Here is a 19,274-nt window from a genome sequence, read left to right as displayed (position 1 = left end):
ACAAGCGTTTTCCATGTTTAAAATATGAATAAAATTGATGAAAGTGGAAACAAATTTTCTTCCCCATAAGAATAACATTGTGTCGTCTGTTAGTTGTCCCTCCAGGCCTCTGACGTCATATCTTGAACTCGAAATATCTCGATGAACTGACACAGCGCGTCAGTCACGCAACGCAAACATTTAGGAACCTATTGAAGAAAGGCCTTAATGAAGCATTTAAGGTGCTTTTATACCTCAAATTTCGATCAGATGAACATTATTTCTGGACCGTGAAAATGCGTGAAAAGTCATTTTCACGGCGGGTATTTTTGAATTGTTTTAAACAAAAAATGTTTTTTTAAGAAATATAATATTAAATAATTGTTTAAATATGTAAGAATACTTTAAAATAGTAATAGAAAGATGATTTAATTGAAAAATTTAGCATATTTTGCTTTAAAACGTTTTCTGCTGCAAGAAAGTGTAAAATGACAATGTTTGTGAAATGGTTTGTACAGTGCTTCTTCCTTTTAAGTGTCTCTCAAAGTTTTGTTTATGTTTTTTCGGTTCTTTTTAACTTGTAATAAATAATGAATGCTGAAAATAAATCGGTAAGTTGAAATATTTATTAAATAAATTTAAATTCAACTAATTGTTTCGAAAATTAATTATAATTACTTATAAAAATCATAAGTAATTATAAAACTTGATATTTAGAAACACAGAAAGTAGGTGCGTATAAATTTGAGGTTATAAATCAATTTTCCACTCATCTCTCAAATACTTTCTGCATATTAAGTTTCTTTCAGTTATTCGAAACAATTAGTTGAATTTAAATTTATTTAATAAACATTTCAACTTACCAATTTATTTTCAGCATTCATTATTTATTACAAATTAAAAAAAACCGACAAAACATAAACAAAGCTCTGAGAGACACTCTCAAGGAAGAAGCACTGTACAAACCATTTCACAAACATCGTCATTTTACACTTTCTTGTAGCAGAAAACGTTTTAAAGCAAAATTTGCTAAATTTTTCAATCAAATCATTTTTCTATCACTATTTAAAAGTGTTCTTACATATTTAAACAATTATTTAATATTATATTTCTTAAAAAAACATTTTTTGTTTAAAACAATTCAAAAATACCCGCCGTGAAAATGACTTTTCACGCATTTTCACGGTCCAGAAATAATGTTCATCTGATCGAAATTTGAGGTATATAAGCACCTTTACACCTTTAGGAAAAAAATTGTTTATTTTGCAACCAATCAGATTTTTTCATTACGGAAAATCAAAGTAAAAAATTTTTTTTACCAAAGGTGTAAATGCTCCATAAACCTTAAGCAATTTGTTGTGGAACTACCTTTATGAATAACTTTTGCAAAGCTATTGTGCGTTGGCCCTTAATCTTCTTTGTTTACATGTTTTGACATTTAAAAACATAACCTTTGAAGTAAATATGATATTGTATACATTAGGAGGTTGTAAATTGCGATTTTATTTGTATATAAAAAATATTCACAGTAGATTTTGATTGAGTGAACAAATATATATATATACTTTATACTTTAAGTAAAATTTCAAAGTCACTAAATTTTAATTTTAATGTTGCATTCGCTTGTCAAAAAATACAAATTTTTATTTAAAATTAGCAAAATAATTTTTAATTATATGTATGAATATCAATTACTAAAAGTTTGTAATTGCAGAATATGGAAAAATATGAAGTTCTCTGTCAAATTGGAGAAGGTTCTTTTGGACAAGTATATAAAGCAAAAAAGCGAGCAAATGGAGATATCGTTGCTTTTAAAGTCATCAGAAAGGTAACATAATACAAATAAATAATTTTGTTATACTATAAAAAAGAATTTTTGTTTTAAGCAGTCGTTATCTAACGTAATATACTATTAACATAGTGTACCTATTATTATTTAATGATGTTTTGAGGTATCAAGAGTTTAATATTTCAAAACGGAATTTCTTTACGAAATTGTGGGAAATTAAGAAAAATGTTAAGACCATTCGAAAAGTCGTTAAATTCTCTTTCGAAATATTGTGTAACATTATATAAATTATTTCTTTTTTATATAAAAAAATTAACTTAAAAAACGCTCTACTACCCTCATAACAAAAGGATATCCCTAGGATATCCAAATCAATGGTCGATATCCTAGAATGGTCCCCAGGATATCTTGGGATATCCATAGGACATCCACAAAATATCTATTGGATATTATATCGCAGGATATCCATGGGATATCCTCAGGATGTCCGTGAGATATTCTTAAGATATTCACGGGATATTTAATATCTCAACATATATTTTTAAAGGTTAAAATTGTTGAGCTAATATAATAAAAACAAAAATCTTATGAGCTTCTAATTTATTTCAAATGAAGATTTGAAACGCATTTTTCAAAGTTTTTAAATAATAATCATGCACTTAATGTATAATTAATATTAATAGTTATTCGTTATTTGCGGGGAAGAATTTATATTGTTTTATTTTCCCAAATTTATTTTCTGACAATATTAAGCATATGAATAAAGGAATGAATCACGAATGAGAAAAAAATAAGTTAATAATTTTTCAAATTAAACAACTTTCCCGAAAAACAAGTTGCATTTTATTTTATTTATATAACATTTAATTTACAGAATATTCTCACTCGTAGTCTCATAATGACTTTAAAAACAGTATCCTGAGAATATCTTCTTGACATCCAGAAGATATACTGAGAATATCCTGAAAATATCTGTGGGATATCCTGACGATATCTATGGAATATCCTGATGATATCTGTGGGATATCCTGACGATATCCATGGGATATCCAAAGGATATCCAAACCGCCGATTTTTTTGATATCCTTAAGAGATTCTTTTGATATCCATAGGACATCCCTAGGAAATCTGCGGGATATTATCAATATATCCCAAGATATCTTGTGTTATTAGGGTAACGATCGTATTTTGAAAGTGGAACGATTTGAGATAGAATATATCTAGAGACGTGTCTTTTCTTTTTCAATAAAGTACAATTCTTAGGATTGTAATAAATATTCAGTACTTTAAATTTTTATGGATCACTCTCTACTGTACACAAACAATTTTTAAAATATTATTGTAAATTAATAAAAATTAATCTTATAGAGAGGTCGATCGGAAAAGGAATTGAAAAGTTTACGCCAAGAATGTGAAATACAACGTCACCTACACCATCCCAATATTGTCCAAATGTTGGATTCTTTTGAAACTGATAACCAGGTGACTAGGAATAATTTACATCTTTACCGTTTTAAATTAATTTTATAATGATTTTTGTACCAAATAAATTATTAAATTCAAAAATACGTTTCTTCATAAATCATCAAAAAATTTGTATTTTAACATTTCAAATTTAATTATTATCAAAGTCCTTCACAAAAGTCGAATTTTGATTTTGTTTCGATATTTGTAACGATACGAAAGTCGAAAAGACTTTTGATTCGGTTTGGTGAATGAAACGAAATTAAATATAATTTTTATTCGGGTTTGTAAACGAAACAAAAGTCAAATCGACTTTTGATGTCGGTATCAGAAGTAAAGTTTGTTTAGTTTTGATTCCGAAATCATAATTAAAAGTCAACTCTATTCAGTTTTGATTCTGGTACCTGAATCAAAAGTCTAGTTTATTTAAGTTTTGATTCCAAAATCAAAATCAAAAGTCACGTTTCTAGGATTTGATTGTGAAATCAGAGTCAAAAGTTAACTTAGTTTCGATTTGGTTTAATGAACGAAACAAATTTGTTTAATTTGTTTAATTATCATTTTATTATCTATTTTTTTGCAGATAGTCGTAGTAACTGAATATGCAGATAAAGATCTATATGAAATTATAGGTAAGACAGGTCGATTATCAGAAGAAAGGGCTCAAGTAATAGCTTGTGATCTAGTTTCTGCACTATACTATCTTCATTCAAATAGAGTATTACACAGGTTTGTGCTCATCAATAATTATTATACTAGATTATCTGTATGAGGAAAAATTCCTCAAGTGTCACAGGTCCAAAAATAAAGTTTTTTGGATCGGGCTAAGATTTTCAAGAATTCTTATCTGATTGGCTAAAACTTCAGACACGAAGTATTTTTACACAAACATTAGAATGAAATTTTTGTACATACAAAAGGAAAAAATTTACAGAAGATTGAAAAAGTGGATGTTCATCAAAAAAGAAAAAATTTAACCCTCTCCACATCCCACAGTTTTTAAATAAACTTAAAAATATTCCGTGCCTAAAGTCTTAGCCAATCAGACAACTATTCCTGAAAATCTTAGCCCGATCCAAGAAACTTCATTTTTTGACCTGTGACACTTGAGGAATTTTGCCTCATACATAAAATTAAAATTTCTTTATGAATATTACTTAAAACTTCAAAATTATTATATGTAAAAAAATATTTTTTCGAATTTATCACTTGGTTTAATTTTAATTTCAAGATGAAATTATCGATTTCTCCGTGTCAATAAGGTAGAAATAGTAGGTTAAGTTAAATACACTGGAACCTCAATTATCCGTCAATCACCAGACAGATTCACAATGCAGTCTTTTTTAGTTTTATAAATTATATAATAATAAAATGCTTGGTCTGTCTTTCTGTCCTAAATTGAAGTTGGCCTTTTCTGATTTCACGTGTTTTTTTGAATGTTAATCTTAGGACGTGTCAAATTTTGACAATTCTTTTTCTCATTTTTGCCAAAGTTGTATAATTGTGTTTCCAAATTTCGGAATAAGTTTCTTTAAAATTCCAAATTCGAAAATTCAATTCACGAAGTTGAAGTACACAACGTTTACCAACGAAATTTTTTTTAAAGTTGTATATTGATTCAAAAATTGTATACAAATACAAAAAATTTATAATGAGAAAAAAGATGCGCCAGGAAATTTCGTACAAGACAGTAATTTGAAAAAAATTTATTTTTAAGGTACCAGGGGCCAACGAATACCTATTAAATATTAATTATAAAAACACAGGCCTCGACTCAACTTAAAGACACAAAAAAGTCGTTTTAGTCGATTTATATTCCAAAAAAAAGTGGATTTGTTTTTTATTTTAACAAAAATATTTTACAGATTTTTAAATAAAAATTTTTTTTTTAATAATAATCCTTTTCGAAGGGTTAAAGTTGAAATTTTTAGAAATAATTAAATTTCAAAAGATATTGTTAATTTTCAAACAATTATTAAATTTTACAGAACTAAAAATAATTTATCAAACAATTTTTGGAAAACATTTTTTAAATTTAATTGAATTTTCAAAGATTTAAAATTGAGAATTTTGAAATTAATTGAAACTTCAAGTGATTTTTAATTAAAATTTTAGATGATTTCACTAAAAATTTATTAGAAAATGCGGACAAAATACAATAATTTGAAAATCATTTTTAATTGAAAAATGGTTTCAGATAGTTGAATTTTCAAACAATATTATCAAAATAGTTAAAAATAATTTAATTTCCTTAGAGTTATAATTAAAATTATTAAATTTCAAAAAAAAAATTTTCGATGGAAAATTTTAGAAATAATTAAATTTTAGATGCTTTTAAATTCAAATTATTGAAAATTCAATTAACTTTGAATTCAAATTTTTGAGAATAATGAAATTTTATTAGATTTTAAATTTGGAAAATAAATGAATTTATGTTCATTTTGAATTGAAAATTTTGGGAAATAATTGAATTTTAATTGAAATTTTGGATAATAATTTAATTTAAGTTCATTTTTGATTGAAAATTTTGGATAATTAATTTTGAATAGAAATTTTAGAAAATAATTGAATTTTATTTCATTTTAAATTGAAAACTTGGTAAATAATTAAATTTTAAATTGAAAATTTTGGATAATTATTGGATTTTTAATTGATTTTGAATTAAAATTTCGGGTAATAATTGAATTTTAGTTTATTTTGAATTGAAATTTTTAAAAAATAATTCAATTTTATTGTGATATTTTTTTTTAAATTATAAACAATTGTTAAATTTCATAAAAATTTTAGTTGAAAAATAATTTTGATATAATTGAATTTGTGATGTTTTTCATTAAAATTATTAAAAATAATTAATTTAGTGAAGAATCATTTTAGTTCAAAATTTGTTAAATAATTGAATTGAAGAAGATCTACATTTTATACTACTAAAAAATGTATTTTATTTACATTTTTTTCAAATGTAAAAAAAAATGTCGCATTTTATTAAAATAAGTCGATAAAAGTCGTATTTTTGAAAAAAGTCGGAAAAAGTCGTATCATTCGAGACCTGAAACATATAATTTTCATTATTATCCTTTAATATGTAATAATATTCTATTAAATTAAATTATTATTGATAATATTAATCTTTAATTTCTTTATAACAAACAATTAAATACTCAATTTGGCGCGCTTGCGCGCGTTTAATTTTGCTCGTTAATTTATAATTTGATACAGTATAATACAATATAATACACAAACAAAATCTTTTTGAAAACAAGTTTTTTTGTAATTTTATATACTTACACGTTCTTAAATATTAAAAATTAAACAAATAAAATGTAACGAATCACTGCGATCTTAAAGAACTTATTTGCTAACAAAATTTGTTTGGATTTTGGAAAAATGTTTTATAAAAATCCTCCCGAAAAACGTACTGACAAGGGCTCATTTTTATATATTATTTATTAAAATTTTAACTTCAAATGTTGTCTTCTAATAATGCAAAAGATTACAATATGTAACGTATATTTACTTATGCACGGTACCCTGGTATCAATTTTAACTCTCAAGTAGCTTCTTTTCGTCGATTTTTGTTGCAACTTGTTGAGAGCATTTCACTGTACATTTTTCAAAAAGTAACATCAAAATCCGTCAGGTGCTTTGTTTTATTTTTAATTTTTGTGTTTTTAGCGACGAATTTAAAAAAAAATCGTTTTTCTGATTACATAAACTAATTAAAACAGTGAATTCGCGCTTGTCCCCTTTTGTCATTCTACCCTTTATTTATTTATTTATCAGTTAAATATTTGGTTCTTAAATTTTTTTTTTATAACTAAGGGAATGTTTTTTATTAATTGATGTTAAATTAATTTGTTATTAAATAAATAATTAGATGATTGTTCTTGTGAATGTAAAAATATACTTTTTCCTATTTTTTTCACCTTGGAAACTACTTTTTGATAATTTTTATTTACTAACTAAGGACTGCAAAACCTGAAATAATGTAAAGAAGAATTTTAATCTTATGAGCTAATTTAAAAAGGAAATAATTAATTTAAACAGAGATTTGAAACCCCAGAATGTTCTTCTTGAAACAAATGGCGTGGCAAAATTGTGTGATTTTGGATTTGCTCGTAGTATGAGTACAGGGACTCATGTACTGACTTCTATAAAAGGAACTCCACTGTATATGGCACCCGAATTAATAGAAGAACGTCCTTATGATCATAATGCTGATTTATGGTAAGTATATAAATAAACTACCTGTATTTGTGAACTTAAGTGAGTCTAAAATGCCCTATAAATTTGAAATAGCGATAATACCACTAATTCTAAAAAGCGTATATGCACTGGAGGATCAGTGTTTTTGCTGTGAAATTTGGCTTGGCATTTTAGAATTATTGTCAGAGTAGAGTGGGTTCAACTCTGAAAAACGTAAGAATCATTTTCACTATCGATTTTTATGGGAAAATGACACTTACGCTTTTTCGAGTTGAGTCCTTTTCGAAATTCACGATTCAATTAATAAAGTGCTTTTCTATTTGATTGTCTCAAAAAATTCATATTTAGGTCCCTTGGTTGCATAGTTTACGAATTAGTTGTTGGGATACCACCTTTTCAAACCACTTCTATTCTGCATTTGATAAAACTCATTCGATTCGAATCTGTTAAGTGGCCATCTCACATTACAAGCATTTGCAAGAGTTTTCTCGAAGTAAGAAAGTTTGATAATTTCATCAAATGAATTGATTACGGAGTAAATTTTGTAATTATCTTAAATTTAATTTTTTTAGGGTTTATTACAAAAAGATCCGTCTCAACGTTTGACTTGGCCGAGCCTACTGGAACATCCTTTCGTTAAAGATAGAATTATTATTGTAGGTACTCCTGTACCAACATCTCTCACTACTCCACTTTCTGCCAGTCAAGAGAAAGCCAAGCAACAACAATTTCATATACTGAACGTAAAGTCGAACAAATCAAAGTTAGTATTTTATAATATTTATTACAGTAGATTAATTAATTAATTTAATTAATATTAATATTAAATTAATTAAAACACCTACTAATTTAATCAAATAATTAAATTAAATAAATATTATACAATTAATACAGTAGACTTCCTGTTATCTGATGTAACTGATTTTTTGAATTACGACTGAAACTAAACACTTTTCCTCTAACATTTTTGATAAAAATTTATTAATACGATAAAGTTTTGAATTTTTTAAATTTTACATTTTTTTACGCATTTTCATGTAATAATTGAATCATAAAAGTTTTGCAAAAAAAGATATGGAATTACTTCATGTTCGTAAAAAGGACAAGAAGTGGAATAAAAACGGATAAAATGCTGGATAAAGTAATAATATTTTTAAAAAAATTATTTTACTATATTATTGGCCTTTTTCTGATTCCGGTGAATCTTCGCGTTATAAAATCTCCTGATGCCGAAAAAGTAGGCTTTGTAAAATTGTCCAACTTTGTCTGAAGGATAACATGAGCAATCTTTTACGAATCAGTCCAGGAACGCTTATATTTCCCATAAAAATCATTAATTAAAATTATCATTTTAAATAATTTTATTATATTTAATTAATTTTTAGGCGAATTATCATTTCTCAAATTAACATTTAACAGAATTTCTTTTTAATGAAATTTTTACTTAGGGAAGACTGGGGTAAACCAGCCAGGTGTTAATTTCTTTGAATTGGTCAAACTTTAAAATATGTTACTTACAAATTTGAAAAGATAAGAATACCTTATTTGAGTTTAAATGACCATATATTTTTTCGCTGAACCTAATCTGAAATACGATATATTTAAGATGGTTCAATTTTATACAATTTCAAATTGATAACATATTATTTGATTATCATAGAAACTAATTTATAAAAGCCCTTTAGTTTGGTTTACATTAAAATTACTATAAACATGAGTCCGTTTATAGTGGCATCGTTTATAACGATCATCTGCTTATAACGACGTATTTTTATTGAAAATTGTTAAAATTCGTCCGGTTATAACGACATATTCAACATTTTTATAAAAATAATTGCCGTTTTTTTAAGTTCTTAATTAATTGTGAAAAATTGCGTATTTTATTGTCTTATAATTTTTTCTTTATCGTCTGTTAAACAAAATTTAATATAAATAGTAATTAACTGTGGAAATTTTCTTTTCCGTGGTTGAATTATTATTAACATTTTTTTTCTCTCACAGAGATATATTGGAAAGAGCAGTAATGAAAGTTCAAGAACATGAGCGACAATTACGAGAAATCCATAGACGAGGGTGTATCTCACAACCACGTTTTCCTGTTTTGTACAATTATTATGCTTATGGAATGAATCAGCCATGTCCAGTCTTGCGGCGCAGTGAACCGAATGGAACAGATTCAAACACAAGTGTCGACGTTCTTCTTGGAAATTTAAGTTTACGAGCATCTTTACAAAGTGACCTTCTTGCCGCAGATCACGCTGCTTGTCAAATGGATTGTCCAAATTCTGATTATTATCATGAAACATTAATTAATCCAAACTGTCCTATTTCAAAAATAGACATTGAACAAAAGCCTGAATGTGTTTCGAAGTTTCCTATAGAAATTTCTGCTGCAAATAATCAAAATGATAAACATAAAGATCCAGAGATTGAAAACGAAAATGTTCGTTCTTTGAAGATAAATTCAGAGAAAGAAATTTTGAAACAGAGTCGTTTAAGTAAAGATTATGATCAGGAATTTGGCAAGGAAAATACAGTGGATAAACAAATGCGATTGCCGGATTGGAATCCTCGAGCTGTGGAACAACCAATTGAGAACGAAGAATGGGTTGCTTTTCTTCAAAAGTCTATGGAAGAAATTATGGATGGAGAAATTGGATCTTTACTTCAGGAAAATTGCGTATCTGTTTTTGTTTCTCCACTTAGAAATCCAGCAGTGGGATCTCAAGTCATTGAGTACGTTGCTTGTTTACTTGCACTTCCGTTCGTCGCAAAAATTTCATCCAGCAATTTAGAATTAATTCAGAAAGTTTATCTTGATGTTCGAGTCGTTCCCAATCTCGTGCATGGTTTGAAACTGCTTATGGTCCAAGGAGATGATAATGAAACTACCGCTGAATTTCTCACCAGATCAGCTTTGTCTCTTTCTGGTGAAGAACTTCAGGCAATTGAACGAAATATTCTACTATTGTGCAGATTAGTGTATGTAAAAGAGCAGTTTCTCACTCAATTTTGCGATGCAATTTACATAATCAGTGGAATTCCACTTCTACAACAATTACTCACACTGGAAAATAAAAAGCCTGGAGTCGTCGGCTATCTTTTGGCAATTTTTAATAATGTTTTAAGATCTCAACCGGAAAATGCTGAAATAATAGAGAAAGTAGTTTTGAGAGTTCAAGATAATGGTAAGTTTGAGGACAAATTAGACGCGCATGCCGATTCTATAAAGTTAATTATCCAGAATATTCAGAAGACAATTTTATGTTGTAGAAGTTTCCTTCAATCAAATTTTAATTTCTTCAAATTATTGTGTATCAGGATGCATACATCCAAATAGCACTATAATTATCCAGGAAGTTTACAAGAAGTTAACACTGTGAAGTTCATAGCTTTTTATTCAACTGTAAACTTCCTGAGAGCTCTAAATATAATCGCGCTTAAGATTAAATTAAACTATCAAAGTTTGTACGTATTATAATAATAATAAAAATAATTTTTTTATTAGGGTTTTGAAAGAAAAAGATGTTTTTTTTTTAAATAGTTAATGTATTTATTTTACTTAAGTCTTTTTTTAATTTTTTCAGAGACGAAAGAGAGTAAATTAGAGCAACTAAAAAAATTATTAAGTCATCATCAACCTGTTTTGAGATTAAGAACTTGCATTTTAATTAAGCATCTTGGTAAATTTTGCTGTAGAGATTTACAGCATATTTGGGAAAAATCACTGAGAAGTAGTCTAGAAACTTTAACTGTCGATAAAGATTCTTCTGTAAAAGATGTAAGTATATTAGAAATATTATTGAAATTAATTATTATATTAATTTCGAAACAAAATTTTGGTTTCAGGTAGCTATAGATGTCGTTAATGAATTAAAGAATCTGCCTTATTATGATCAATAGACAATAAAGTATACACGTATAAATTATGAATGAATTACTTTTTATAACAGTTTGTATAAATATTTTTATAAGTACTTGGAGGATATTGTAATTCGAATTTACAAATCGTAAAAGACTGTTGTAATCTTAAGAGTTTCTATTTCTTAATTGAATTATCTATTTGGTAATAATAATATTTTTACATTGTCTACATGAGAATAAATTTTAGAAAATAAAATTGATAAACATAAGATAATTTAGTATTAATATTAAATACTGTATTTTATATTTATTGACAATATTTTGAGACTTTATAACAGTAAAAGATTATTAATTTTTTATTTTTAGAAAATTATTTATAAATTGTCCTTACATTTTCGTTCCTATCATTACATTGCTTTGATACATAATTGATTTTAATTCTTTTATTAATTATTCGTCGATATATTTAACATATTTTGCCTTATGGGTGAGTACCACGAAATATTGTTAGGTTTTATTAAAAACTGTAAGAGGAAAAGGGGATACAATTTTTTTGAAAAATGAATAATTATTTTTATAAAGTTTAAAATGTATACTATCAACCATGGAGTAGTATAAGGAGACCCGACGACATACATTCATAGTGGACTGATTTTCGGTTTTCTAATTCACAGCGTTTGTCAAAAATGCTCAGCTAGCGCTCCTCGCGGAGAAAGGAGGCAATAAATGTCGTCTGCTACAATGTTATGTTCATGACATATTAGAAACAAAAATGGTTTGTTTATTATTTAAAAGCATTAAATAATTATATAAAATATTTAAAATATTTCGTGTATAATTATAAGTGAAATATATGTGTCCAGTGAGAAAGAAAGAATTAACCTATTATAAACTATACTAGTAAGTAAAAGAATTCCATGTATATAATATATAATAACCAGAATAGGTCATGACTAAACGACTAAAATTATGTACTTTTTTGCAACTGAATAATTCTTTAATTCAGTAATATTCATAATATTATTATATATAAAAATGTTTGTTGTTACAGGGTTTTTAAACAGAAATCTACGGAAATGGATGACTCCAAAAATCCATTTAATTACAAGTATCTGTTGAGCAATATGAAGGATGAATTTTTACCTCATGACAGATGGTGTTCTATCGCATTTTCCTAACACATTAATTAAATATTTTATCTATAAATAATATTGTCATGTACTAATTTCATGACAATTTTTTAATTTGAAAAAAAAAAAAAACCTTTGCTTTGAAAAGAGAAATTTTCTTTCCCGCCTTCAACAACACAGACATTAAACAATTCTCGACAACACAAACTGGAGGCATTTTAACACTTACACAAAACAAATTTTTGACAAATAACTATTTCACAAAAAAATTAATATATGCACAGAGACACTGCCATGATGACATTGTAAAATAAAACAAATTTGTTTGGTTATAAAATTTTGAATATACGCAGTACTTATTTTTTCCGCGAGGAGCGCTAGCTGAGCATTTTTGACAAACGCTGTGAATTAGAAAACCGAAAATCAGTCCACGATGCTTGTCAAATTCTCATGGCCGTCGGGTCTCCTTATACTACTCCATGCTATCAACACAAAAAATATTGAAAATGTCTTGTTTTTGTTTTTGAGATATTAATTAATTAATTTAATAAAAAAATTAAAATTACAAATTGAATAGATTAAATTAAATGATTAATGTTAATTTAACTCATTTGTTTTGTTTAAAAAAATAATAATTTTTAAATTGGAGTTATGTACTAATGAAATTTTAGATCATAAAACTCCATTCCGTAACCGCAGTAAATTATGAACCAGCCTACCTTCTGGCCCACTGTGGAACCCGGTGGAACCCCAAATTCTTTTTATTTTGTGTGACTATGTAATATTTTAAGTTAAATAAGCAATTAAACAATTAATTGATTATAAGATAACGATAATACAATTTTATGGCTTTATTTTGTAGTAATGTTCAAAATTTCTTAAAACTGAGAAGACCAGATATGCCCCATCTGGCGCCCACTTATTAACTGTGGAAAATTGGGAACTTTGCTATACATGAAATTGAAACTTAACAATCTAAGATAAAATACTATTATAAATAATTACATCTAATACCCAGATAGCAGGTAAGTTTGCAGCAAGCTTGCCGCGCAATATTGCCAACCTTGCACGGCAAGTTTTCCGCAAGCTTCAAATGTCCCACCTAACCCAAGCTTGCATGGTAAGCTTACCGAAAGATTGCAGTGTAACGTTACAGCAAGATTGCACAGTAAGATTATCGCAAAATTGCATGGGAAGTTTACCGAAAGATTGCAGTGTAAGGTTACTGCAAGATTGCGTGATATAAGATTATCGCAAGTTTACATAGTAAGCTTGTGGCAAGGTTGGTGCAAGGTGCTGATTGGCAAAGGTTATTTGGCAACCTTGCACCAACCTTGCGACAAGCTTACTTAGCAATCTTGCGATAATCTTACTGTGTAATCTTCCAGTAACCTTACACTGCAATCTTTCGGAAAGCTTACCATGAAAGCTTGGGTTAGGTGGGACATTTGAAGCTTGCGGAAAGCAAGCTTACATGCTATCTGTGTAATATTAATACCTATTAATAGAAATTTTAATAATTAATAATAACTATTACAATTATTTAATAAAAATATTTAATTATGTTTATTAATAACAATAATAATAATTTTAATTATAAAGAATTACTATTATAAATATTTTAAAAAATTAATTAATAATTATTATTGGGTAAAATAAAAAATTAATAATACTAATAATAATTTGGTGTAATAAAGATAATAACAAAATTCTGTTATAATAAATGAAAATTTTATTATTTACAACTTTAGAAAAACAAAAGTAATGAAAAATTTCCGGCGATATGATATCTTTCAACCACGTGTGCTGAAAGCATTGATGTTTTATGTTGTTTCCATAGTAACAGAAGGGTTCAGTATTCAAAATACAACATGACATTTCATTTGACTATAACCTGTTACCGAAATAATATTACAACTTACGCTTAACTATGTCTTTGTTTAAAACAAAAGAATGGTGGAGGACAAATTTTGATACTAATGAACGATTTTATAATCAAAAACTTTTGGTAGCTCCTTTATTAAGTTATCAAAAGGAAGATGTTATTGTCATTGGTAACAGCAAAGGTATTTTAAAAATATACAATATACTATCTCGATGGATTGAAATGAAATTTCCTATTTCCTATTCTTCAAATGACTTAATAATTGAAACACAGTTATCTGACTGTATTATGGACTTAAAGGCTGGAAAATTCGTGTCGTAAGTAATGACATCTTAAATATGTATGTATTAGTGTTTTTAAATGATAAAAAGTTTTAATTTATTTTAAATTAATTTATTTTGCTATTTCATAGAGGAAGCTTTATAGTCGTAACGATTTTGGATTTTACAAAAATAAGTTCCAACTAATTTTCATCTATCAAACATAATATTACTTTTAAATATATCATTGAAAAATGTTTTTAATGTCCGCAATATAGTTTCACAATTTGTTAATTATAAATTAATAGCACGAACAGTAATGTGCATTTCCCACTTGTATATTTTTAAGAAAGTAGATTTGTTTTTATAATAATTATTTTTCAAAATTAGTGATGCATATGAGCAAGACGATCCGAGAAACGAGCGAGAAAATCGGACTTTTTAATTTTGACAACCGAGAATATAGTTTGTTTTGTTTTAATAAAACGATCTTCTCGACTATCCGAGCGAGCTTTACGAGTATCTCGTTTTGCAAATTCAAACATGTAAAAATTGAACGGAGGTTAATAGAAAAATGATTTTAACTTTTTTGGTTAAAAGATTAATAAATTACTATTAATATATTAATAACTGTTATCGAAAAATAATAATTCTTTTAACAAATTGAAGTTATTTATTATTCTAACCATGTTAATTTTGATAATTCCACATTGTTAAAAAGTATAAATCAAATAAATTTATCGAATTAGTGGTAATTTTTTTTATAAATTAAAATTAGTTAGGTATAATTCTAATCATGTAAATTTTAAAAATTACACATTGTTACAAACTATAAATTAAATAAATTGAAATAAATAATGAATTATTAAGGAATAAATCGTTAATTTTTATTTAATGTATTATTTGGTTTAATTTAATGTCAATTTTTGCTAAGTATTATTTATTAAATAATACTAGTTTCTTAATAAATTGATAAAAAGTAGATATCCAATTTACGTTATTATATTTATTATTAAATAATTAAAACTTTTAATTCTAACGTATTCTTAATTGCAACAATTAAAAAAGACTGTAAATAATGTTTTAAATTCTTATGTCATTAAATAGATAATGATTTAATTTAATAAATAGATTGAATAATTTAATTAATTACTTCATTAGAAATTATGAAATCATTTTTATTAAGCGTATGTATAATTTAATAAATCGTTTTTAACTCTTTAATTATACATGGAATAAATAATTTATTAATTTAAAGATTGCAAGTAAGATAAATTATTGTACGCATTTAAAAATAGAAAAATTTTGTTTTTTTGTCCAATCGTTAATACAAAGTAGCTCGCGGGTAACTTTTTTCCCTAATCTGTTTCTATGTTTTCGAACAGTCAATGATAAACGGGAGAAAAGTCTCTCCACTGAGACTGATGTGGCCTGAGTGCCAAAAAGATCTCCTGCCATTCGCGCTAAATTAGGGTATATGGTTTGATGTTCCTTCCACCATTTGAGAATGTCTGTAGTTGCAGGCGATAAATCTGTTTTTAAATACGAATCCAATTCGGATCTCCAATTTTTAGAGTTTGTATTAAGATTTTTATTTTTTCTCATTTTTTGATTTAAATTATCTTGTCTATACAAACTTAAGAAATCAATTTCATCATCAGAAGATTCATCAGAAGTCGGATCAACTGCCTTTTCTGCCTCCAAATTTTCAACTAAATTTTTGCCCTGATCAATGTAATATTCTTTCCTGTATATTTCCTCGAATTTTTTAATTGAAGTTTTCATCGCCCTTCCCCATTCGGTTTTTTCAAACACAGTCAATCTATGTCGAGGGTCCAGTAGCAGAACAGCACAGTAAACCCAATTACATTTTCTATAATGCTTTATTATTTTTTCATGTGCTGCTTCTAGAGCATTTCTTATTTTAATATTAATCAAGGTTACTGCGGTGCTCTTATCAATGTCTTCGATAGTTTTTAGAATTTGATCCAGCAACAAGTTTAGTCCAATTATCACCAAAGGTAAAGAGACATATTTTTCTCCAGAAAGAGCTTTTGAAAATGATTTGAATAATTTTAAATGCTTGTGTGCTGCTTCTAAGAGTTCCCATTCTTCTTCAGATAAATAATAATCTAGTAACTCTTTGTTTGAAAGACAAACTAATTCCAAAGCTTTTCTCAATTTTTTCCCTTTTTCAACCATATAAAATGTCGAATACCACCTTGTTTTGCTGTCAATACCTGGAGCTAGATATGATGTATCAGTGGAGACACAGCAGCATTCTAGTTTGTTTCGCAATTGCTCGGAGTATTTAATTTTAATAAATAATTTTTTCAGTTTACCGATGGGTAATAGATTTTCTGGCTTCTTCGAATTTTCCGAAAGGATTTCCTGTTCTTCGTCATCATCACTAAATGTATTTTCAGTTACTTGATCTTCTTCTGTTTGAAGATTTAATTCCGAAAGAAAACTCTGGACCCCTAAATTTTCGATATGGGCCATACATCTAAAATGTTGGTCTTCAGTATCAAAATGAATCTCACTTTGTTGTAATAATTGTCCAAGTTCTCTTATAAATGACGTATTACTCGCCGCATTATCTAGAGTAATTCCTCCTATTTTTCTCCCAAGATAAAATTTTTTTAAGAAATCGTGGAATAACTTACCCACGTCGACCCCTGCATGTCCACCGTTGGCTGGAGCGAACTCCAGAGTTAAAGACTGTAAAGTCCACTCATCATCAACATAATGACCTAAATAAAAATTTACATTATAAATGCATTTTTCGAATTTTTTAAAATAAAGAGAATTAACCGTTTACGTTATACTATAATATTTTACGAAAATTGTCTATTATAATTAAACTTTTGTATCACTTTGACTTAATCGATATAATGCGTAAAAAACTTGTTTTCAATATAAAATTCACAAAATATAATTCAGTATGTCGATCAGTTAAGTTACAAAATTAATTTAATAACTTTACTCTCTAAATTTGAATCAGCTAAAATCCGCTGATTGGCAGCGAATAGTCGCTGATTGAAAAAGCTATAAGTATGCAGCTGCGAATCAGCGACTAACAACTATTTCAATCAGCGGAATACTCCATTTTAAAATAAATTTATATTCCGACGAAAATGACCGACGTTCGCCGATTCGTGTTTCGCTATTTTATTAGCTGTAACCGCTGATTTGTAGTGAAAACTTTATTCGCTGATTCAAACAGTGAAATTTTCGCTAATTCAAATTTAGAGAGTAAGATTTTACATTGCCAAATATATAAAATTTAAAAAGTATTGCAGTAAATATTAATTTTTTTTGTATCTATTAAAGTAAATAAAAAAATTATACCAGTAATGCCGTAAAAACATGTAGTAGAAATAGATGTCCATCCGTCATAAGCGAAAGATATTTTAGAGGAATTACTCTTTAATTTTTGAATTACATTTTCTTGCATTTCTGAAAATGTTTTTTCAATCAATGAATGTAAGAAATTTCTTCTGGGTACGTTAACGTCTTTATTTATGTAATTAAAATATTCTTGAGTGACTTCGTCGTCAAAAAAATTAATTGGCAAATATTTTTTTGCTGCCCATTCAACAGTTATACGATTAAAGATATCTTGATCAAATGCCTAAATAGAAAATTGAATGGAAACCAATTAAAAAAACTTTTAAAATTATAAATAACAGTTAAAAATTTTAATTTCATTAAAAAATCTTTATATATGAGAGATTCTTTTTCAATCGCCCCAGCCCAAAAAGTCAATGTTCTGGGATTGGCTTCATACTTTGGTAAATTGTTGTCCTATATGATAGTAATAAATCCCTAAAATATAAACTCATTAAAAAAAATATTTGTAGAAAGTAGAGGGGGTTCAAGTTTTGACGTTAAGGGTAACATTGTCATTTTCAAATCCGTATAACTATGACAAAAGTTAATGGATTTTAATTTATCTATAATGAATTTTAATGCAATTTTCACGTACTTTTCAAAAATGTATACAAAATTTAGAAAAAAAAACTTTTTCACCCCTTTTTTTTCAAAATCAACCCTTATTTTTCGATTTTCACCCCTTCGGGAATTTTTTTTTTATTTTTTTTATTTTCATTGGAAAGCTGAGGTTTTTTCCCATAAGCTATGTAAATATGAAAGTGGGACAACAATAATTTTGTGAGAAACAGAATATTAAAGTAGGCGGTGGCTACCTAAATCCTCAAAGATGATCTTCAGGTGTACCCGTTATCGGCACCGCCTACTTTAATATTCTGTTTCTCACAAAATTATTGTTATCCCACTTTCATATTTACATAGCTTATGGGAAAAACCTCAGCTTTCCAATGAAAATAAAAAAAATAAAAAAAAAATTCCCGAAGGGGTGAAAATCGAAAAATAAGGGTTGATTTTGAAAAAAAGGGGTGAAAAAATTTTTTTTTCTAAATTTTGTATACATTTTTGAAAAGTACGTGAAAAATGCATTAAAATTCATTATAGATAAATTAAAATCCATTAACTTTTGTCATAGTTATACGGATTTGAAAATGACAATGTTACCCTTAACGTCAAAACTTCAACCCCCTCTACTTTCTACAAATATTTTTTTAATGAGTTTATATTTTAGGGATTTATTACTATCATATAGGACAACAATTTACCAAAGTATGAAGCCAATCCCAGAACATTGACTTTTTGGGCTGGGG

The 19,274-nt window shown here is 27.0% G+C and overlaps 2 protein-coding genes across 4 annotated transcripts in view; both read left to right on the top strand.

The window, feature by feature from the left end:
• Positions 1–1,345: 1,345 nt before the first annotated feature.
• Positions 1,346–11,658, top strand: LOC127279117 (serine/threonine-protein kinase fused). Of its 3 annotated transcripts, none has more exons than XM_051301261.1 (10): positions 1,346–1,465; positions 1,694–1,807; positions 3,137–3,250; positions 3,816–3,961; positions 7,277–7,456; positions 7,784–7,928; positions 8,008–8,198; positions 9,437–10,623; positions 11,023–11,216; positions 11,285–11,658. In XM_051301261.1, exons 2-10 carry the CDS (start codon positions 1,697–1,699, stop codon positions 11,336–11,338), a joined length of 2,322 nt encoding a protein of 773 aa, XP_051157218.1. In that variant the 5' UTR covers positions 1,346–1,465; positions 1,694–1,696; the 3' UTR covers positions 11,339–11,658. The 3 variants fall into 3 exon arrangements, with proteins under 3 accessions (XP_051157218.1, XP_051157220.1, XP_051157219.1); XM_051301263.1 differs by having other exon boundaries at positions 1,416–1,437; XM_051301262.1 differs by having other exon boundaries at positions 1,422–1,556.
• A 2,620-nt stretch (positions 11,659–14,278) lies between these two features.
• Positions 14,279–19,274, top strand: part of LOC127279116 (protein PTHB1) — a 55,399-nt gene continuing 50,403 nt past the window's right edge. The window contains exon 1 of the mRNA XM_051301259.1: positions 14,279–14,631. Coding sequence (XP_051157216.1) covers positions 14,360–14,631 — 272 coding nt within the window. The 5' untranslated portion in view covers positions 14,279–14,359. The remainder of the gene's footprint in view (positions 14,632–19,274) is intronic.

This window comes from Leptopilina boulardi, unplaced genomic scaffold, assembly GCF_019393585.1.
Source record: "Leptopilina boulardi isolate dan_hultmark-lab unplaced genomic scaffold, ZJU_Lbou_2.1 LbouV2_214, whole genome shotgun sequence".
Taxonomy (NCBI): domain Eukaryota; kingdom Metazoa; phylum Arthropoda; class Insecta; order Hymenoptera; family Figitidae; genus Leptopilina; species Leptopilina boulardi.
The sequence above is the reverse complement of the archived record's forward strand: the minus strand, read 5'-3'. Positions and strand labels throughout refer to the sequence as shown.